General features: G+C 40.3%; 1 protein-coding gene across 35 annotated transcripts in view; it reads right to left on the reverse strand.

The window, feature by feature from the left end:
- The window catches only part of EPB41L3 (erythrocyte membrane protein band 4.1 like 3), a 226,292-nt gene that overhangs the window by 82,790 nt on the left and 119,436 nt on the right, over positions 1-24,066 (reverse strand). For 33 of the 35 annotated variants that reach the window (XM_038543764.1, XM_038543754.1, XM_038543762.1 and 30 more), the window contains one exon: positions 3,966-4,165. In XM_038543764.1, the coding sequence (XP_038399692.1) occupies positions 3,966-4,165 (200 nt within the window). Of the gene's footprint in view, positions 1-3,965; positions 4,166-7,417; positions 7,513-24,066 lie in introns of those variants that run through there. The other 2 variants (XM_038543758.1, XM_038543765.1) reach the window with 2 other exon arrangements.

Genomic DNA, 24,066 nt, shown 5'->3' on the forward strand with positions numbered 1-24,066 from the left:
CGCTAAGCAAAGGAGGATACAAATGGACTCCTGATTTCTTAAAAAGGCATTGATGGTACAGGTCTTTAAGCCATTTAGATTTTATCTACTGTACTCTATTTTCTTCATTCATCGGCTCCTTCCATACTCCATGACCTACAATGCGCCATATACATATAAAGTATCTTATAAACTTTAAGGCCTAGAGAGCTTCAAGTATTAATCTTCACAGTAATTTTACAACTGTTAAAATATTTAATTCAGCTCTAAATCAATTCAATAAAGCCAGCAGCACTGAAATTCATCACAAAGTAATCCCCTTTGGTCTGTTCTCCCCCCACACTGTAATGAGCCAGTGTAAGAGCAGATCAAATCTGTCCAAAAGCTTTAATCTGCTTTCAAAGCACAACAGTGTAGTCCAGGCTAGGCTCAAAACTGCAGAGGATGTCCTATGGAACAGTTAGATTCTCCCTTGAATCAATAAATACCCTTGAAAATCTCTCTGTGCAATTATTCTCTTTACATCCTCCATCTTTATATATGTGTGTTTATAGACATTTATTTTATTGAAATACAGTTGATTCAATGTTACAACAGTTTCACATGGACAAAGTGTGATACACAACTCTATGCTTTATTGCTGTACTCGCCACACAAGTGTAGCTAGCATCTGTCCCATACAATGCCCTTTTCTATTAAATGATCACCAAAAGTGTTAGTGTGAATTCAACTCATGGGCGAGACTATCATTTCCACTACTCCACAAATGCACACTGACAGACCGAAGAAATACATGTTGCAGAAATTCAGTCTAGGCTCCTTGAGTGAGCATGAAATTGCTTCTCTCATGAACATACTATCATCCCAAAAGCACATGAACTTGACAATAAAAGTTGATTGCAGTTTATCATTTCAACTTTTCTTTCTTATTAATGGCTACAATTTACCATACTCTAATCACAAGTTATCTTCTGGTATGATTTATTTTGGATTTTAGGTATGGATTTCTGTTTTTGTAATGTCATTTTCTATCTGGTTTTCCACCCAGATTATACAGTCCTTTCTTCCACTACGTTGCACAGGAATTCAGCGCAAAGTTGTGAGAAGTTCTTCAGAATAAAAAGTCCAAATTGCGGAGTGAAGAGACCAAGAAAAAAATGGAAAAATCAACTTCAAAGGCCAGAATAGTTGAGAAGGCTAGAGGTAGCTAAAACAAGTAAATAAAAGAAAACCTGTTCTGGCAACTTGAATCAACTTTTTTTTTTTTTTTTTTTGACTGTTAGTCTTTCATATCAAAGTATTAAAATAGTACTGCAAAAAGTCAAACATATAAAGATGGACTGCCAAAAAAAGTCAAGCATTAATTTTGGCCTTAAGTTAGCCAAAGAAGTTTGGTAACCTTAGAGGTTTTTTTTTTTTTTTTTTTTTTTTAAGATTTCTTTATTTTACTGAGAGCGAGCGAGCGAGCAAGCAAGCATGGGGAAAGGGGCAGAGGTAGAGAGAAAGAATCTCAAGTAGGCTCCCCGTTGAACACAGAACCAGATGTGGGCCTCCATCTCGTGATCCTGAGATCATGGTCTGGGCTGAAATCTGTTGTGGGATGCTTAACTGACTTGAGCCACCCGGGTGCCCTGGTAACCTTGGAATTTTATATCATATATTTGCTAAGTGCTTTATAACTTAAATAACATTTTAGCACTTTTTAAACATTTTATTTAGAGAGAGAGAGAGAGTGTGTGTGAGAGCGAGCATGAGAAGGGGGAAGGACAGAGGAAGGAGAGAGAGAATCTCAAGCCCTGAGCCTATGGGGCTCAATCTTAGGACCTTATGATTATGACCTGAGCCAAAACCAAGAGTTGGATGCTTAACTGAGTGTGCCACCCAGGTACCCCAAGACTTTTGCACTTTTAATTCACATTTTCATCTCATCACAGGAAAAGTCAACAGAAGCTATGTTTTTATTTAAATCTCACTACCTGGAAGCAACATTTTCTCTGTATTAGGGAAGATAAAATTTCATTTTTCCTCTAATAAAAATGATCTGTATGAGAATAAGCTTTCTGGGCTACTTACAGGTCAACTCCAGACACCCCTGAAACCACCAGTGTCCAAAGGGAGGTGTTGTTTCCAAAATACTTAAAGCACAAACCCATCATTGAGCCTCTCATGTCCATTTTTTCAACAAGTTCAAAAGAGCAGACCAAGGACCTCAAATGAAATGTCTACTGTACTCACATATAATTTATTACAATTTAAAAATATCAGTATTATCCCTTTAGGCAAACCCTCTATTTCACTTAATCCTCATGATATATCTAGGAGGTAGGTATCTAGGTCTCCTTAGCCTCATTTACACACAGGAGAGAGAAAGGGGCACAGGGCACAATCTCCACAAATTTCCTCCAGGTGAGAAAACTAGTAACCTGGAATTCAAATCCGGCCAAGGCCGTATTTTAATCATCACTGGCAACCAAAATGTACTTGATTTCATCTCCAACATAACTGGGCCCCTAGTATGAATCAACGAAGCCAAGAGCAGAAGGACCTGGTAAAACAACCTTTTCTGATCTTTTCATCTTGTAAACGAGGAAGTTGAGGCTCAGAGGCTGAACAAGTTCTCAGAGATCCCTAAAACAACTAGGGAAGAGGTGGGATTAACTAGTTCTCCTGACTCCGCAGCCAGTTACCTTTCTCTCAAAGGGCTTTAGTATCCTTTCTCTCATTTTGTTTCAGATATCTGACTTCCAGATGATAAAGTACATGTATCATGTCTCAGCACAGAAACTCTTTCTTCTGTACAGTTATCTCCCACTTGCACATTTATTTCATTTCAGTTAAGAGGAAATAACTGGAAAAAAAAAATCCAGTCTACTAATTTTAAATTTCTGCAGGTTTAAAAACAATCAAAACACCACCATCCTCAGATCTCCAAAAAAAGAAACCATCAAGGAAAACCATGATGACAAGAACGGCTCCTTAGATTTTATTTAACAAGTTGGAAGGATAACCCCCAGCTCCCCATCACGAAACATTTTAGATCAGACACAGCATCTATTTACAGAGCATAAAAATAAATGTTATTTTTAATACTGCTTAAAAGCAGAATATAAATACCATGGGAAAAGAAATAATCAGGTTGTAAATATAGTTTAATGTTTTAATAATGTGTTGTGCCTTCCAAAGAATTTCCCTAACATGCTGATTTCCTGTCTCGTCTCTCAACCTCTTCTAAAATTCTAGCTTGACACATATATCTTTAACCAAGTAAAGGTCAATGGTTTGCAAGGACTCCCAGATTTGCTTACCATGTGAGCTAGTACCCCAACACATCGTGATTTCAGGTTTGAAGTTTTAAAACTAATTTAAAACTAATTTAAAGATGGATTCATTTAAAGCCCAAGTATAAACCATGCTTTATAGTTTGTATGAAGAGTTTTAAAAAAAATATTTAAACTGTCACATTACATTACTTGTGACAACTTAAATATGTCTAGAGTTGAACATACACACAAATAAGAGAGGGAAAGAGATCACCTGAACATTCAGTAAAAGTAGCTGGCAACAGGAGGATCAGAGTGACTCGGGGAAGAATGAAAATAGCTCTAACCCGGAGGCCTGAATAACAATCAGGAGCCTAATTAAAGTCAGTGATGTGGTGTCTAGCCCTCCTGTAAACCCAGATAAAACCAATAACCCACAGTCCAGATTTCAGTGTGGGTTTAAGTGCTTTAATCAAATGAAGGAGTTACTAAGCAAGGTTGTGGAATGTCATTCATTGAAAGTCTTAAAATTGCATAAATTTCCATCTGCCTGGGACCAGAAAGGGGAAACTCATGAACCCTCATAGTTCCCTCTAGCGCTGAGAGACCAAGGCTGACTCAGACCCTGGAAAAGATCAGTAAACATTCCTTCATTGGTTTTCTGGGTGATGCTAGCAGGTGCAGGGAGTAGGGAGTGGTGGTGGTGGCCAGGGTCCCAGGGCTCACCTCTTTCCTCACTGGGGTGCTGTGTGCCGCAGCCTCGAACTGTTCCAGGACCTGGTGCTGCTCCTCCCCACTAGGCTCGGGCCCTGGCCCCTGTGGTGCCTCCACAGGACCCTGCGCCCCGGCTGCCTCCTGGGGCTCGGCCTCCTGCTCCGGCTTGGATTCCGAGTCTGAGCCAGATTCGGTCGTCATGGTTGATTGTTCTGCAAACAGAAAATGGCAAGGTCCCATCACTTGGTGTAATTACCTTCCCTGGGCACAAAAACTAGGATGCTACCATGAAAGGCTGCACAAGACCACAGTTTAAAAAAAGGGAAACAGGTATGCAATCAAAACACAATCCTAGGGCACCCATCCAATAGACGACTTACATTGACCACAAAGATGGTTCAAAATTAACATTTAACTAGAAGTCAAAATTTATTTGTAAGGATCACAGGTTTTATTCCTATTAGATTTCGCCACAGATGGCCATAAAATGACATTAAAGTAACGTCATAATAATTACATAACTTAGACATTTAATTTCAGAAAAATGAATCTGCTTCATCAGCTGGATCTATATTTTAATCTCTGGGAAGGATGATCTAATAATGGAAGCGGATATTCTTTCTCCTTCCCTATCTCTACAAAGGGCCCCTGCTCTGCCTCAAGAACACCTGGATCTATCCTTTCTTCCATGGGCAGGTGGTACCCTTCCTCTGGTTTCTCAGAACCCTGTGAGATCCTTTTGAATGAACAGTGACAACTAAGGTGGAGGCTTTGACCATGAGGTGGAACCTGTCCCCAAATGGACAAGCCATGGGGTGGGGGTGGGGGGCTGGGAGCCTTAGGTTTCCTTCCTTTACCAGTGAAAATTCACAGCTGCTTCCTGGCTTCCTCCTGTTTCCCCCTGGCAGTTCAAGGGACTCAGCTCATAAGGGACTCAAACAACAGATCTTAATAATCTTCTCTTACACCCAAAAAACACCTTCTAAAACATAACCACCATCTTGTAATGGTTTGCTTAAGTCAAGACACTTAGGTATTTTGTGCCTTAGTTTCTACATTTGTCAAACAAGGGAAGTGAACTTGACCATATCCAAAGAACTTATTTTCTGGGGACTACTTCCTCCCCTTACTAATGCTTAAAGCTGTTTTTTTGCTCGAAACAACAAGACAGGAGCTATGCCAGGAGCTACCGTGTCATTTCAAGTAATTTCTTATCTCAAGTTAGGGTAAATATCTCAAAAACAAATATCCCAGACTGTCATATGATTTCCCTTCCTAATTCTAATTTTATGGTAAAAATATCAGGAACAAAGAGCTAGTGTAATACTTTAAGCAAATGATACACCCATTAGTATAATACAAAGTTATGCAAAATACTACTCCACAATAAAATCACCATTTAGTTCCTATCTTTACAATACATACCAGAATATGGTTGATAACTTGAAAGAAGGGGGAACATACAAATACCAATCCATGTTATAAACTAAATGCTACATCCACATTTTCTATTGAGGGTTACTATTTACAATCACCAGCTATTCTTTCTATTGAATAAAAGACATATCAACTTGGTATATGCTCAGTTGCCCAAAGCATATGCAAACATCAAGACCAAACACTGAACAAGATAGTGATCCAAACAAAACTAGCAAATTTTTTTTCCTCTTACATTTTAGATTTTTAAGCAAATCTTGAAAGTAAATACTGTATTCCTGTCTGTATGCTTTTACTAGAAATAGAAAGTGTTAGGTCCACAGAAAAGGCAGAGGAGAGGAGGAAAGGTGGCAGTATTGTGTAATTCAGAGCCTATAATCAAATTTGACTTTTTAGAAGGAAGAGGGTTAATTTTAATAGTCAATTCAACTTTCAATACAAGCCCAGGTGATAAGGCTTTCCTCAGTTAAGTACCAAATACAAGTCAAGCACTGCCCATGGTTTAGAAACAGAAATAAATATATTGTAATGCCCTTTCTCACCCCAAGGAGTGGAAGAAATGGGCTTTGCTCAGAATCCATTTTCTCCATCTTCCTTTTAGTAATTAAATTTTGTTTTAACTGGTACCCCTCCACCCAGCTTGAGACGACAATGAGTTAAGGCCATGTGATGAGGTCTGGACCAATGAGAAAAGAGAGAATATGTATCCAGTGTTTAGGTCATCTTCATAAAGGCAAGGACCTTCGCCCTAAGCCTCCTTTTCTCATTGGCTAGGAAAAAATGATTGACATGGTCACCACAGACTCAGTAATGGAGGCCCCAAATTCAGGAGGATGCCAGCGCCACCCCTTTCAACCTGGGCCCCTGGATGAACTCATGGAGCACAGCTCAGCTACTCTGGATTGTTCCATGAGGCAGAAATCCGTTTCTGTCTTCTTTGAACATCACTACTAGCTCGGGGCCAATCTAATACATATTCTTCAGACTAAAATTCTACCAAAATATAGTCATGCTCTAGCAGTTTTCATCTCAGTAAAACAAAGTAGCCCTCCCTGGATCTCACATCCTGCATCAGCTATGACCATATTTCTTCTCTTTCTACTCCTAACTTCCCCCCCAAAATTTGTTGACTTTTACTGTCTTCTACTTCCTCCCTCTCCTCTCACTGCAAGGACTCTCATATTGAGGGGGAACAATGCCATGGACTACCCACTCTTGTCTGTCCTCATCTCATGTCACCTCTTAGCAGCCCCAGCCCAGGTGATAAGGCTTTCCTTGACAGCCCGTTGCCTTCCCTGGGGATTCCACCCTCCTACTTCTCTGTTTTCTCTCAGGCTACACCTCATTCTCTTTCACAGGCTGCTTCTTATCCAACCTCTGTATGTGAGAATCTCCTGGAAAACTCGGTTCAGGATCTCTCCTCACTTGACATTTTCTCTCTATCTAATGCTATACTTTCTCAGGGCTTTAAATACTTTCCAGAAGCCAACTGCTTAAATCTCTGGTCTGAACCTCTGTTCTGAGGTTTAAAACTGAAATGCCCACTTGACATTCCTCACTGGTAGCTCACAAGTATCTCTAGATATTTCTCTCCCAAGTCTGTTCCTCCCCACCCTCCTCTTCCTCATCCCAATAAATGACAATGCCAGAATTCCAGAAATGAGCCCTGACATTTCCTTTTCCTTACTTTCTCTATTACAGGACAAAAAGTTTTGCAAAATATATTTTGTAAAATATATAATTTTACACATACATACTTATATAAAAACATATATTTCCAAAACAGATCTCTAATTAGTCCCCTGCCTTTATGCAAGCTATCATTTCTTTCCTGAACTCCCTAATAAACCTCCTCTTCTCTGTCCATTCCTGCCCACCTCTATTCTGATCTTCATAAATCTAGCCATAGCACTCATGTTAATAGCTTTCTGAAGTGCTTAAAGAAAAATCCAAGCTCTTGATTGCCATGGCCATCAAGCACATGCCTAGGCCTCAGCAACCTACCCATGCCCAGGGGCACTGCTTACCCTTCTCTCCCACTACAATCAGGCCAGGTGATCTCCTTTTGGTTTGCAAAGCCCAGCAAGGTTTTCTGCCTCCAGGGTTTTTAGACGCTGTTCTCTGTGAGAACATTCTTTCCTCTGCTCTTCAAGTGGCCAACTCCCCATTCCTCAAGTGTCAGCTTGAGAGGCAGTCCCTTTTTACATTCTATGTGTGGTACTAATACCAAAATAGTACCTAGACCATAGTAGGTATTTGAATAATTATTTGAAGAATAATAAAATCAACCCCATTATTATCATATCTATCTATGTGAATGTGGAATAACTCTTCCTTATAGTCTTTAACCATTGTAAAATCTCTCGAGTGAGCAAAAAGTAGGCATTTCTATGTTTAATGGAAAACAGAACTCAGTTACAACTTTCAGAGCTGAAATCTCCCTACAAGGTAATCGATGCTATTGGTCTGATCACATGCTAATGCTTTTACCAGTAGGCCAAAGCGTTTTCCAAAAACTCAGAAAATGTTTAAGTGGTTTAGAGAATCTATAAGAGAAACTAAAGTGTCACTAGATCATAAAATCAAAAAAGAAAATGCAAACGACTACTAGAAAAAGTACATTTTAAAAAGATGCTTAATTTTCTTCTCAGATAGGGCAGTTCTTACATATAAATCATATTTTTAAAATGCTGGATATCTTTAGTATCTATTTTCTATGAATATCATATTTAAGATTGTCTATTATGTGTGTTTCAAATAATAGCTCTAATGTAATAATTATTGTCAAAATGGTTAGAGAAGCAGAACCAGAATTGTATCTCAAAATTTAAACATTTTAGTTCATTTCACTTTAAAATCTGTGTATAATCTTTATAGACCTAATACATGAAAATAATTAGTAGCAAATAAGTTGTCATGTGTGAGCCTGGATAATGGACTTGATTTGTCTCCTGCTTCCTGTTCCATGAAACAAGGGGTTCAGCCTAGTAATTAGTGATGACTGAGTGATGTGCATGTGGGGAAGGGAGTGAAAGATACTAAACTGCACATCTTTTGACAGTTTAAGCCAGAAGTCTGTCATCTCTTTCATCATTTTTTGTAAACATAAAGAGTTTTTACACAAATGTAGTTGTAATATTGTGTGGACACATCAATGCACTCTAAACTTTAAAAAGTTGTCAATATGTGTTAAAATAGGAATCTTTCTAAACACATGACCTTAGCCTCTTTCTAAACATGAACTAAATAAAAGAGAAAAATTAGTACAAGGACATCCTAATTTTCAGTGTTATTATTCTGGTCATGAAACCATTTTGCTACCTGCTTTTCTCTTTGATTTCATGACTTGTCCCTAAGGCAGAGTCAGCTCTACAAAAGCCGAATAAAATTGCAAAATGGAACCCAGCAACCACCTATCAACTATTTAAATAATAAAATAACCTACCATTATTTCTACCTACAGATATACCATATAATCTCTTACCTATCATAGATCACATAAATCACAGAACCTCAAACCCTGAATAAACTCCTATGCACTTGTCAAATATTTAAGTATATTATATTCCCCAGCACATGCATAATACAATGAATGAAAATCATTGCTGTTTCTTGACTAATTGTAATAAAACTTTCATTGCTGCTGAGGGATAGTACAGTAATAAACCTTAAAACCTAATGCTATTAAATTCTAGAATCTCACTAGAATCAATAATTCCACATACCTAAAAGGGCATAAGTTCAGAGTGTGCCTATGAGAAAACAGCATCGACAGCCTACATTAGTAAATTCAGTTTCAAGACTCTTGAAGTCTTCTTCCCCCTACCCACATGCCAGTACAAGCAAGTGATAAATTGATTTTTAAATGGCAAACAACGAAAAGCATAAATATAGTACTTCTAACTTTAACTCATTATTTTCCTAATTTTACAGTGTGCATTTCCAGTCTTGTACCCAAATGCCAGAACATTTTCTTAAAATGGATCTGTAGGATATTTGCATTGCTTTGGTTTTTCTTTTTTCTTATGCTCACTCCTTCCTTTGCTGGATCACCCTTGCCACTTAAAGTTGCATATTTCCCCTTCCAGCTCACTAAAGACTACTATTTTCCAATGCCCCCTCTTCTGATATATTCACTTGGGACTAAACATAGCTATCAATGATTTCTGTTACTGGAAGTGAACATTGTCACTTGCAATTCCAAATAGAAAGCAACACAAAATGCTTTGACTTAAACTGTGCCCCTTCTTTTCAAACTAAATTTACAGTATCAGCCGTGGTCTGCTTAAGCTATAAATGAATGAATAGATGAATGAATGAATGCCTTGGACTGCCAGAACCTCTGAATCCTAAAAGTTGGGGTAAGGACTTTGAGTATTCCTGTGGGATGGCAGGAGGAATCCTCCATCTTTTCAAGAAACAGGAACTGTATTCATTATGCCTCTCCCAGGGATAGATTTAGTAAATGACTAGCAAAAGGAATGGCGATGAGCTCTCACAGAGGCCCTGTGCAGGTATAAATGAAGTCACAGTCCCAATCGCCAGACCGCTTTCACTTACAAAAATTGGTCATGCCTTTGTTCCTTTTCAAGCTCTAATTTTCTATTCCGTAGACGAAAAGTCACTTCATCCTCATCTTTTCCACTTTTAAAAGTAGCATTTTAAAATCTGTCTCCTAACTAAATGACTGCTTAATTAGCTTCTCTATTCAAATTTACTTCCCTCTCTTGCTGACATTAAAATTCAGTCATATTAAAAGACACCAACCTAGCAAGGACTTAGTGCAGGAAAATGCTCAATGTAAATCTCTATCATTTATACATAAAACAGGATTCCTACTGAATAACCAAGCATTTTGTTTTAAACAAACAAATACAACCCTTTATGCCATTTACCTGCTTTCAGGGATGTTAGGCTAAGATGGACAGATTTAAAAAAAGCAAATTTTTTCCACTTATATTTCAAGTATAAACTCATAGGAGAAAAGAGGCTAGTAAACCTATATATACATCAATACTTGTGACTGTGGAATAATACCCACCACCAATTGTGAGCAAACTACAAGACGGTAATATCCTATGGCCCTTCTATCAGATTCTGACTATTTGCATTAGAAGAAGAAAAGCCTTACTATCATCCATCTTAAAAAAACCAAAACCAAAATCACATCACAGGAAACAAGCAGCCTATTCTTGGGCTCACTCACACTCTACTCTTATGCCTTTCATCCCATCTTCCAGTAGAGGTATGGTCCCGCCTCTTCACTAGGGAAGGAATGGTCTTCTGGTGTTGTCCCCAGTCACTCTTGAGAGTGCCCCCTGTTATTCTAGAACACCTTACGAAGGTTACCAATGACTCTCTACGAGCCAATCAATCCCAGGTGACATCCTTTCTCATCTTTGAATTCTCTGCTTTGGTCACTCTTGATTTTCCTTCTATCTATTCCAGCTACTCTTTCTAATCTCCCTTTGCCTCTTCATGGCCTGTTTCTCATTCTTCTCTTTTGAAATTTGATAGCTCTCTAAGAGTCCATCACACTCTTCAAACCCTCTTTTCTTGGAGAGCTCCTCCACTTCATTTCAAATATAATGACAACTCCAAAATAGAAGTTCCTGGATTTGGAACCTCTCTGAGCTGCAGATCCATATATACAATTCAACTCCCCACCTCGCTTAACTGGATAACTCAGAGGCACCTGGACTGAACGCTTCTCCATCCATACCCTCGATGCCCCCATGCTCTGTCCCCCCTGCCCGCCAGTCTTCCCCACTTCTGTGGGAGGCTTGCATCTGTTCAGATCCTCATGCCAGGGACTGGAACAGCACCCCTCTCCTTACTCCCAAGTCAGTCTGTGTCACGCCAGTCTACTGCACCTCTTGAGTTGTGCGTGAAGAAGGAAGACAGCGGAGAGCTCTCCACTGAGGTTACCAATCAGACAAGGGCAGAGCAGTGTGAAAAATCAGGTACACTTACTTGTGAGGGAGCATGCAGTCTGCTGTGGCTGGAATATAAGGGGCGTGTGGGGAGGGACAAGGGGTGAGGAGACGAGCCAAGCAGAAGTCAGGTCTTACAAGGCTGTGTGATCAGGCTAAGGAGCCTCTGTGGCATTATAGAGACCACCACCCTAATGGCCACAAAGATGACTAACATCAGGAGGGGTCAGCTGGACTTCTTTATGGTTTCAGCTTAAAATTAGACTAATATGAAAAAGCAAGGAGGCCTTGATAGGGCAGCAATGGACCAGTTACTCCTCAAAGCACAAAACAGTGGAATTCAGGCCCGGTCATTACCAAGTATCTTCGAAAAGTTGACAACAGAGAGTTGAGATGCTAAGTGTTTCTAAATAGCAGCAGGGACGATGGATAGTTTTGTTTTCAAATAAGCTTTTTGGCCATACTGACTTCAACTCTTATAAGCCAGTAAGAGTCATCCTGTTGGCTGCCTTTAGGCTTACAGAAGCAGAAAGCTGGAATTTCAATGAAGATGACATGACCATTCAAAAATTACTTTCACAATGACAACTGTAAACCTTCTGAGGATTACCAAGATCCATCATTATTGAGACAAAGATCTCATGACAGCACTGGACATCTACAATTCAGAGACGGGGATTTCAAAAACAAGACCAAAAACAAAACAAAACAAAATGCTACAGTTCCCTGCTTCAAGGGGTGTACATTCTGACAGATGACTCAGAGAAGCAAAGCAACCACAGCGCCCCGGACGTGAGAAGCAAGGCCAGAGAAGAGGGCTTTCCACACTTCTGCAGGGGCGGAGAGAGCTTCCACGGGAAATAACCCTTCTCAGATGGAGAAATAATCACTAACCTTCTGTCTCAAGTGAAATGACTACTTTTAAGCTTTGAGTGCATGGGGAAAAAAATCACAGGCTACTTCAGGAAGATAAAAGGAAATGAGGGATAAGTCAAAGTACAGGAGAGGCACCCTGCTGGGGCAGAAGGGCACAGACCAGCCTCAAGCAGGCCACACGCTCCGTGACCTCAATGGAATCTGTCTTCTCTTCTGTTCTAAAATTCTGAAGTTCTAGGATTCCTGAGGGCCGGAGATACTGTTGTATTAACAGCATGAAATCTACGGAAATTCTGTCCTTTAAGATAAAAGAAGACGGATACTGATCTGAAGGACTGGGCCCTGAGGGCATAATGCAATCAGGGCAGGCAGTCCTGAGTATGTTAGTGAGAAAGCTGGCCTCCCCACCACCCCACGTCTGTGGAAGGCTTCCTTAATCGAGCCAATTACAATTTAGCAGTACTTCACCCAGGTCATCCGAAAAAGCTGAAGGAAACACGCTTAGTTTACACAATACATTGGAAAAACTTGGTTTTATTTTTGGTAAGCCTTTGGCTTTTCGAGCTCAAAACTGTTTACAGCTACGTGTAAGCAGAAAAATTAACATGCAGTTTAGAATATAGACAGAGATGATGATGATGATGATGATGATGTCCACCTTATCCATATGTATTCATATTTCCTGATCCAACCGGAGCCAAAGGCCAGGGCATAAAATCCACGTATCTTTGATATGTCAAGAATATCTGATTGTTCCCACAAGCCCCTTAAATACTTTTCAATAGACCAAGGAAACAGCTGACTGCTCTATATATGGGGGCTTGTATTAGTAAAGAACAGAGATCAGTGGCAGCACTAATTGTAGGAGACGTAGGTTCCTGAGGGGACAAGCCACCTGCAAATTAAATCAATAAGAGAGGGTGGCCGAAGACCCAGTTCAGGCTCTGTTCTAGGACGTCTGCATTATGATCACTCTGATTAAAGAGGTTAAGTTTCCAAACTGGGCTTCCCAAACTCCAGAGGCTAGGGCAGAGAGCCTATGGGTCTGAGAGTCTGTTTTACTCTATTGTACACACTATCTTAAAGCAAAGTGTACATTCACGGCAATGGCACAGGCTGCATGCACTCACCAACTTTTTTTTTTTACTTATGCTTGGAAATTTACAGTTAAGGTTAGAAACACTGGCTACATCATTTCTTCATACATTCTTCAACAAACATTTCCTGAATAGCTGTTTGAGGCCTGGGGATACATCAGATAAAGACAAATGGGTCTCTGCTCCAGTGGAGCCTATGTTCTAACCGAAGGGGAAAAAAGAAATTGCCAGCTACAGATAGATGTTATTAGATAATCCAACCCAAAGTAGATAGGTGGCTGCCTCCATTGGGTGGTGGGGAGGGCTTCTCTAAGGTGGGGATATTTAAACCAACATTCTGACATCGAGAAGCATCTGCTGTGAAGATACAGGGGTTGGGATAACACCTTCCAGAAAGACTAGTGTCCAGGCCCAAAGAACAGAATAAGCGTGGTGTGGTCAAGAAATGAAAAGTAGGTAGAGGTAGCTGGGACCCAGCAGGTACAAGGGAGAACAGCATATGATGTAGTAGAAAATATGAGTGTGGCCAGATGGTGAGGGTCTTGGTAAAGTTAATTTACGCAGCTGGATTTTATTTTATTTTATTTTATTTATTTTATTATTTTATTTTATTCTATTCTTTTTTTTTTTTTTTGGATTTTATTTTAAATGCAATGGAGCATTTCAAGGTGAGGAATGGTCAGGTCTTATTGATGCTCTTAAAAGACTTTTTGGCCTCTGACCGAAGGAGTAAGAGCAGTTAGTGGCTATGGCAACAGTCGGGCATGAGAAGCTGGAGCAGGAGAGGAGATGGAGAGGAGCAGCACACTTCTAGTGCCAGCTGAAGCTATGACTGGAGCTTTGAGAAGAGAGGGGAAGTGGATTGTGCAGGCAGCTAGGCATTAGGTCTCTTAGAAACACGAGAATCCCTTAAGTAAGTTAAAAGATTGCAAAGAATGCATTCCCCAAGAGGGAGGGAGCCCGCCAACAACACATCAGTTTTCCATCATGATTCCTCCAGGCGGTGTTCCATCACCTTCAACAAGGGAAATCATCTGTGAATCCTACACCATCAGCAATCATTTTTTAAAAACATCTCATTCAGGTGAGAAGCAATGCCTGGCTTTACTTACAATTGAATGTGTTCTGGTGGTGACAGCTCCAGTTTCAAAAAAAAAAAAAAAAAGCAAACAGATTAACAGGAAGAGCTTTGGCCTTTTGGGTACAGAATGTTTCTAGACTTGATCTGAGAACCTAGCTAATGGCCAAATGCCATTTGTACCTATATGCTCATTTCACACATAACCTGGCAGAGAATTTTAGTCTCCATGAAACTTTAACATGACCACCACTGAGATGCTGTTGTTATCGGGAATCTGAAGAGGTGCCAGTAGAGGTTTTACAGGCTTTACACAAGAATCCCGCTGATGATATTAAAGCATTTTATTTAAATTTCTAATTGTCCGTACATGAATTCTATCTTGCTCTGGGATGGATGTAGAAGCAAGCCACCTTACAAAACACAGGGCAGGGAATCCCTGGGTTGCGCAGCGGTTTGGCGCCTGCCTTTGGCCCAGGGCGCGACCCTAGAGACCCAGGATCGAATCCCACGTCGGGCTCCCGGTGCATGGAGCCTGCTTCTCCCTCTGCCTGTGTCTCTGCCTCTCTCTCTCTCTCTCTCTCTCTCTCTGTGACTATCATAAATAAATAAATAAATAAAAACAAAACACAGGGCACTGTTTCCGCACTATGTATTTACATGTTTGTCACCTTGACAAACATTTTATCTTTTTTTAAAGATTTTATTTGAGAGACAAAGAGAGCACAAGCAGTGGTGGGGGCGGGGGGGAGGCAGAGAGTGAGAGAGAAGTAGACTCCTTGCTGAGCAGGGAGCCAGACAAGGGGCTCAATCCCAGGACCTGAGGCGAAGGCAGATGCTTAACGCACTGAGCCACCCAGGCACCTCTTGACAAGCATTTTAATGTATTATTTGATATCCACTGAAAAGACTCTACAGAGCTGTTCCTGGGATAGGAAATTGCCAAATATCTATTAATTTTCAGGAGTTAACATGAATACTTGAATTGTTTCCTAATAGCTATGCTTATAGCCATTCATTAGTGTTCCCTATCACCAAACTAAGTTCAGAATGGATTATGACTTCATTTCCTCTAGCCAAAGGCATTCCCATAGTATTCTTGAGGTTTTAAGCAAAAAATTAAATCAAAACGGAAATTTCAGACCATCAATGAAATACAAAGGAAAGAGCAGAGTGTTTAGCCCTTATGGCAAACCGAATCCTAGAAACTGTGAGGGAATAAACTAACCATAGCAACTATTAGCTCCACTTTCTGTTAAACATAAATCACTTTCGTAGGAAGAACCTGTCATTATGTCCTAAACACGTATATCATAATTCAAACATAGCATTTCACTTAACTGAACACTTCACAAATATTATAAAATATTGCCTTATGTGGCTTCCTAAAAGGAAAATTTCCAAAATGCATAGGATCTTCATGAGTTTGACACTGAAATAATTTCTCATAAACCTTTTGTGCTTTCATTCACTTTTTTAAATTAACAGAGTATGGTGCTTGAGAAAGTAAGGCAAGTTGTTTGCAGGTCACCACAGGTGCATGGTACTAAGCTCCTTCCCTATGTTCTCTCACAGAAGCTCTCCTCTGCCCACCCTGAAGCGGATGTTAGGCCCACAGGACAGGTGGGTACAGCGAGATTCATGCCTACCTTGCCCAAAGTCACATAATAATAAACACAGAGACAAGTGTTCAATCTGAGTTTCTGCCTCTAAGAGCAAAAGCTCTTTCTTCCATACAAGTTTATTGTATACACCAATAAAATCTGCTCTTAACTTCTTATTCCATAACTGGACAACTTTTGCAGGTTATTATTTTATATGATCATCTATAATTCCATATTGCTAATATGCTTTTACTTCTACTAAACACAAGTCAAATAATAAATTATAAAATTATATTTTGTCTTAAAGACTAGTTTTCCTACTACTTTATTTTATATATATATATATATATATATATATATATATATATATATATGACAGTACTTGTTTCTTCCTTAATAAAGAGAGGTTTGTAATCTAGTATGAGCCTTTAGGATTCTGTCCCAGGTTGCTATTTTATTTCTGGAAAACCAAAAATTAATGATCGCCACTTCTAGAGAAAATGTGAATAGTACTGACTCTGCTTCTAAGATGTCTAACTATAACTTTCTACTGATAGTGGCTAAATTTAAGTCTCAAATGGACAAGCCTTGGGTTTTAAGCAGTTTCAACTCTGCAAGTGTTGTTGGTGGAAGGCCTCAAGTTGACAAGAATCCAATAACATACGTTTCAAGTGTATAAACGTCCAACGCCACTGTTTAAAATTTTTCAAGAATTTCACAGCTAAAATCAAAAGAGAGAAAAGGAGATAGTATATTTCTTCTGCACTGTTGGCCAATTCTATCTCTGGAAAGAATGTATTAGCAAAAAGATATCTTTGGCACCTTAATGCGGGAGCATATTTTTCTATTACCCAACATCTGACTCTGCATCTGTGAGAAATGAGGTGTGAACCATAGAGACAGTGAATAAATTAAAACAGAGTCAGATTCCATACAGTCATCTACCAGCAAACAACTCTCCGACTTTCTGAAATGGTCTCTCTCCCACAGAACCATTTATTTTAAAAATAAGGGAAAGGTCATGGCAAAGACTTCCAACCTGAGCACCTTAGTGAGGGGCAAGACAGCCTCTGACATCTGGGACTATCGGCCAAGAATCCACACTCCAGGTTTCTCTTTATGGGTGTCAATAGCAGAGGGTTGAGGACAGCCAAAGCAGGAAGAATGGCTGTCTCAAAATGACCAAAGAACAAATAACCTGTCCTTCAGGGTCTGTCCAGAAAAATGGTGCATACAAATGGATGGCAGACAGATCGTGAATGATCAGTTTGCATTTCTGAGTTTCATAAATACAAGACAGACAGGCGTGTCTCACTTCTATCTGGAAGCCCTGTAAATTCAGATGAACGGCAGGACATGGATCTGGCCTGTCCGTTTTCTGTAACTGCATGCAGGCCTCACGGCTTTTCTCCCTGTGGCTCACTCCTTACAGCAGGCTTCATGCAGGCACCCAAAACCAGACCCCAGGAGGACAGGGGGTAAGTGTGAGAGGAAGAAAACAAGGGAGGAAAGGGACCTTTCAAAACCCAGAAAGGTAGGCTGCCTGGAAATATTTCTATCTTTACAAATACAAATCTTCAGATGAGTCCTGAAGACTCACACAACAGGAATCACAGTTGATTAAATCAAGATAGAAATATGGGGTGGAAAAAGGCATTTCTATTTCTAAGAAAAATGATTCAAATCTAATATATGGGAAAATTCTAGGCCTTCTATTATTGCTGCCATTTAGCACTTATGAAATCATACAAAGTAACCATTATTGGCATCCTAGTGGTCATTAAAAGTATAAATGAATGAAGGGGTTGCAAACATTAGCCTCATTTCACCCAAGTGTGCCGAGTCACAGATCTACAAATGTGGTCTTGGAAAATCAAACCCAATTCAGCCTGTTTCCTAAAGCCTTTGGCAGTTTTGCGGTACCGTAACTATCGCACTGAACGGAAATGAATATGCGTTAATAGCTCTCAGCTTCTCCACACAGAAGATGCTAAATTTGATCAGTTTCCCATTTTAATCTTGACCTGTTCTAGGACATTTCTGTACTCCAAAACCAAATTAACAGAATTTGGTGTTTCCTGAAGTTAGCACGGCATCTCTGCCACCCCACAATTAATTAACTAAGCATTCACAGACTCTTATCACAAGTCCTATAAAGAGAAGAAATGGGAGCTCCTCTGGCAGTCTGGATCCTCCTATACTTTGGGGTTTTGACAGACTGATATTTTTTCATCCGTCAATACAAATGCAAGGCCAAGCTTTTAATTATCCTGCCTTTACTGTAATGCATCAGCTTTTATCTCTAGGCTGGTAATGGATGAAGACTACAAAGAATGTTCTTAAAAGATCTCACTGGCACACAAATGAGCTGCTTGAGAACTGTGCCTCATCACATTTTCTGAAGGTGCTGATAACGAGGATTCCTTATTCCAGGGCTGTTCACTGGGTGCCTGAAGTGCTAAAAGCATCCCCTGTTTGCCACTCAAAGTCTTCATAATGAAAGTTTTTGGGCCCAGCCCAGCCACCATCCTGTCTCCTACCTCCGAGGTGACTCAGTAGATGAAAACACAGCCCTGGTTGTAGGTGCCTTCGGATATTCTGATTACCGGGGTTGAATTTCCCACACACTGTACTAAAAATGACTGAATGGCTACAGGTGTGATATTCCATTTATATCCTTTTTTCTAATGGGCAACTAAGCCAATAAACAGCTCTTTCAATTTTTAAATACACACATTTCCAGTTCAGTGAAGATTAACTTAAAACCCTACAGACAAAAATAAATTTGAAGAACAACTGAAAGGCTGAAATGCAGTTCATCTCAAGAAAATCTTTACAGGTTCTTTTTTTTTTTTTTTAAGGTTTAACTAGCAATTCCTGCTTTACTTCCTATGTTAATTTTTTTTTAATTACTAAGCTTTTCACAATGAAATTCATATGTAGTCCTTTAACCGGTCCATTTACAGTGGGGGTAAACTAACTGTCCACGTGAAAGCTTTATCTGTAAAGAAGCCACGCTAATTCCTTGCTTTCAAACTCTTCTGCTCAGAGGGGTCCTCAAACAGACAGGGAAAGGAGCATCTGCTCCCCCAAAGTGGACTTGGGCAGAGTCAGGTAGAGAAGATGAGAACAAGTTACAAAGCAAACCTGGGACCCATAAGAGGATGATGTTGGTTCTGACACGTTTAACCAGTGAAACTCCATCCTTCCTGGAAAGAGTCACAAAGATTCAGGGCAGATCGTTTCCCGGACACTCATTGGTATTTCTGATCCAGAGGAGGACAGATGAGGACAGACTAGACTATTCCCTGAGAGCAGGGAGGCCATTCTCCCTGATGGAAGCGATGAGAGACTGTCAGGCCATATAATTGGCGAGGGGAGCAGCTAACTACAAACTCTGGAAAGGCTGTGGATTCACCGTCTAGACTCATGATGACAAGACAAAATTTAAGTGATAAACCAAAATATTAAGAGTGATCATTTTTGGATGGCTGACTCTCTTTTTCAGATTTTCTGCAAAAGTATGTCTTATAAGCAGAAGAAAACAAATCAACAAAATATCTCTTCGGAAAGACATATTTATCCCTTTTTAAAAATACTCTTTCAGGGATGCCTGGGTGGCTCAGCTCAGTTGGTTGGCTCAGGTCGTGATTTCAGAATCCTGGGATGGAGCTCTGCATCGGGCTCCCTGCTCAGTGGCGAGTCTGCTTCTCTCTCTCTGCCCCACCCCCATGCTCTCTAATAAATATTAAAAAAAAAAAATACTCTTTTAGCTGGGTGACCATGTTTTGACTTAAACTGTTTACAGAAAAAAAGAATTCTAACATTACACTTCTGAAATACCTATTTATATTCCACTAATATAACTTGGTGCCACCATTCAGTGGATGGAACAAACCAATGAAGGTTTAAGGTTGTAGAAAATGAGACTCAGGCCACGTGGATCTGAATCACCTGGGGCTCTGGTAAAACTGCATATTCCCCAGACCTAGCTGCAGGTGCTGAGAACCTCTGGCCTACAGATGCCTGGACTCCTCCCCCACCAATTCATCCCAGAATCCCTTGGTGGCTGGTTACAGGCATAGGTTGTTAAAAGCTACTCTGGGATTCTAAAATGCAGGCTGGATTGAGAATGGTGGAACAGCATTTCTGCACTTTTAATGAGCACCCAGGGGTTTTTACACTAAAGTTTGCTAACTACTGCTCTTTGAGGAAATTAAAAGCCCCAAAGCTATGAATTGACTGCATTTGGAGACAAAAATGACAACAAATCACTGACACTGGTCATGGCTCTATCAATTCCTGCCTATTTTGGTTACTGCCACCAAATCAAGTCCACGGTTCTGCTGGTTTTTGCATTTCATGGGTATACATATATTTTGGGGTTTTGCTGGTTTATGCAAAAGATGTATGCAGACTCTATGTTTTGCACTTTAATAATATGTAATACTCGTTATAAGCTATAGTTCAAAATAGATATACTATTCTGTCTCCATCATGCTCAATCTTTCCAACAGAATATTTAGTAACAACTGGTAGAAACATTATCTACCTCTATCAGTGATGATTATACTGAAGTAAAGTTGAGAAGACCGATTTCCTCAAAGTTGAAAAAAAACCCAAAAACCTGTATTTTCTCTTCTTTCCAAGGAAGTACCTCTTTTAATTCAGATTTTTAATTTTCTATCATGCCAAAGTGGGAGTACCTCTTTTAAAATGAAATGGGTTTCCACTGAGGAGAGGACGATTGGGAGGGAGAAGAAGAATAGTGCAAGAGAGGAAGAAAGGAGGGAAAATAAAACCCTGCCAACTATAATTCACAGGCCACCTTCAGTTTCTGCCTTTGTGGCAACTCCAACCTGGACACCCAACTAGCTCTCACCCAACACTTTCAGTTCAATTACACAAAAACTGCTGAGAACTTGCCCGTGAGTCAGAATCCTGGTCACCAACAAAAAAGGTACCAGATACACCAAAGATACACCAAAATCTTATTTTTTTAAAAAAGCCCCTCATGGCCAAATGTCTTATTTACCCAATTCTGGAGGTCAAGCAGACTGTCATATCCTTTTCTGATAACATCTTGACCATATTCTTTTCATCCTGGCAGCCCTTCTGAACTTTCCTCTGAGAAGGACAAGAGTGGAGCCAACAACAGAGATTTCAAGCCAAGAGATTTCAAGTGTCTTTTCACCAAATTCTACTATTCCAGCTGAGAATCAGGAACATAGCATTTTTATAGCTTGAGAAACATCACTTATGAAAAGAGTATAAAATAGTAACAAAATAAGGCCACAGATTATAACCTACTTGCTATTGTTTTCTACTGGTATTTGTCCCTAGCTGGATTCTTGACAAGTTTGGAATGAGAGGCTATTTCTTTCTATGCTTTAAAGTATTTTCCATAGCTCCCCATCCCTTTCTTCTCCCTGACTCAACAAGAAGGGCAGCCACATCCTGAGCCTTCCTGACTCTCAAGCCTCACTTTTATCTTCACAACAGGAGCTTCGGCAATCATGACCTACTGAATGGCTTGTCGTTCTTCAAGAGCTCCAGGATGTGTGGATGTGCTTCAAGGGCTCCAGGTGTGCTGCCCCTATAAGCTTCCACTCCACCCACTTTCCCTGAGCACTGCTGAACCTTATGCTTCAACACTTGGATCTGACCCCACCTGCACTTGGATGCTGTTTCCACCTTCCCAGAAACAGTCTCGGCTGAGTGACCACTATGCCTGTGCACATTCCTACCATTGTATGTATCTCACTGTATCTGTAGAAACACTTGCTTCTGAGTGTCCCTGCTACCAGACACACGATTCTTAAAGGCAAGGGATGCTCTTTGCTCTCAGTCTGTGCTAGAAGTCTATCTCAAATCTAAGGTGACTAAAAGTGAACTCCTGAGTTTTCTCCCCTAAACCACATTGTCCCTGAGTCTTACCCACTGGCCAAGCCATCTTTCAGGAAGTCTCTTGCCAAAGAAAATATAATCACGAAAACTAACAGAAATGTCCACATTAAGACTTTCCAGTACATCCTGTGGCTCTACCTTCATGGCCACTCCAACCATCCACCACTATAGCCACACCCTCACCTACAGCAAGCACTAGCACTCCAGCCCATCATCTTTGCTTGCTAGTTACTCGACTGTCCTAACTGGTCTCCCTATCTCTGTACTTGCCTATTAATAGCCAGGTTGATCCTTTTAGAATATAAAGCAAATCATGTCACCTCTCCACTCAAACTCCTCCAATGACTCCTCACTTCACGAAGAGTAAACTGCAGTATATTCCACCTAAAAAATAAGAAAATATCCACAAATGCTCCCTCGTCTTCTACTTCTCTCCCACTTACCTGCTCTGGCTAACCTGGCTGACTTCTCCATCATTCCTCTGAAATAGTGGGACACTCCCCTCCAGGGCCTGCTATTCGGCCTAGAATGTTCTTCCCTGGCTTAATCCCCCATCTCATTAAAGGCTTTGCTCAAATTCACCACTTCCGTGAGGCCTTCCCTATTAATCCCCTCCACTACCTCTCCTTCTTTCTTGCTCTGTTCTTCTCCATAACAATGATCACTACATTAATATAAGAAATATTTCACTGATTTATGTGGCTCTTTATCTCTTCCTCCCACTGGAAGCTCCAAGCCCCAGCAACTCCATTGTCTAGAAGTGTCTGGCACACAGCAGGTGCTCGATGAATATTTGTTGAATGTATGGACTCCACTTTGGGTGTCCAGGCCCTTGAGCAGTGAGTGTCAGGCACTTAACAGGCACTTGTTAGATTATGCTTGCTGAATTAGGACACCCACCTGCTAAATTCCTGAAATGCTATTTGAAATTGTGCTGTTACAGTCATTCTAGGCAAAATGGCACTACAATCAACATGTTTATTGAAATTCCTAGAATCATTTCTCACAAAAAAAAAAAAAAAAAAAAAGTGTGATCTGGTGAACAGAGCTTAGGCATCGATGTCAGACAGGAGTGAGCTAGAATTCTAGCTCTATGACCTATTAACTGAACAGTGTGACCTTACCAATATCAGGTTTTTCATCTTTAAATGAGCTAACATCTACCCCAGAAGGCTCCTTTGAAGGCTGGAGATGACACATATAAAACATCTGGCATGTAACAGATCCCCAATAAACTATAGCTTTCCTATTACTGTGATGATTATTATTATTGGTGCTTTCCTTATTAATTTCTCAGAATATTTTTGAGAAATCGTCCAATTGGGCTATTCTTTGAGAGAACAGGAGATAGGACAAAGGTCTAAAGGGTTTGGTCCACTATAGGAGAAAGGAACATCCAGGTCCTTGATCAGAAAAAGCAGTCACTGTTATCTCTCATGCTGATAGCCTTAGAAATCAGGGCATTAGTGCCTGAGCCTCCAGACACACTTAGTCACAGATGTTCTCTCGACTGGGATGGATTCCTTTAGGGCCTCTCCAGAACTGAGCTGAGAGCATAAGGGTCTCTATATTCTGGGCCCTAAGAACTACTTGCAAACCACACTCAAGTTCACAGAACCCGCAGGGCAGTTTGGATACTGGGGCTGAATAAAGCCAGGCCACAAGCACACCCTGGGAGTGGGGCCAGAATTAAAAGTACTTATACATTAATACCTTATCCCCTATGCTATGAAGAAAGCACCTTCTCCACATTTACCTAAAAGAGGAGCACTTCGTTAGGTGTCAAATCAAAAAGGCAAAAGTGTCTATTACCCAGAAAAGCACTTCAAAGAATGACCCATCCATCCCCTCTCCTGACCCTGCGGTGTCTCCCTGATGATGAGGCTCTGCTACAGCATGTCCAGGCTTGTCAAATAATACAGTGACCAAAGGACATGGAAAACATCAGCGTAAGATCCAAGAGGCCTAAGATAACCTCATTAGCTTATATTTAGCATATAGCAGTCTCACATTTTGGCATGAGACTCGTCTCTTTCAAAAGGGGATTGATAATAAAAGCCAAAAGATCATTATTTGTAAAGATATCGTGGGAGACATTAATAAGAGCCATTAATCACTTTTGCCAGTTGGTATCAGTCACTGATCTCCGACAAAGTCTTAAACTTTAGCTGTCACTTGCCA

This window comes from Canis lupus, chromosome 7 (assembly GCF_011100685.1).
Source record: "Canis lupus familiaris isolate Mischka breed German Shepherd chromosome 7, alternate assembly UU_Cfam_GSD_1.0, whole genome shotgun sequence".
NCBI lineage: Eukaryota > Metazoa > Chordata > Mammalia > Carnivora > Canidae > Canis > Canis lupus.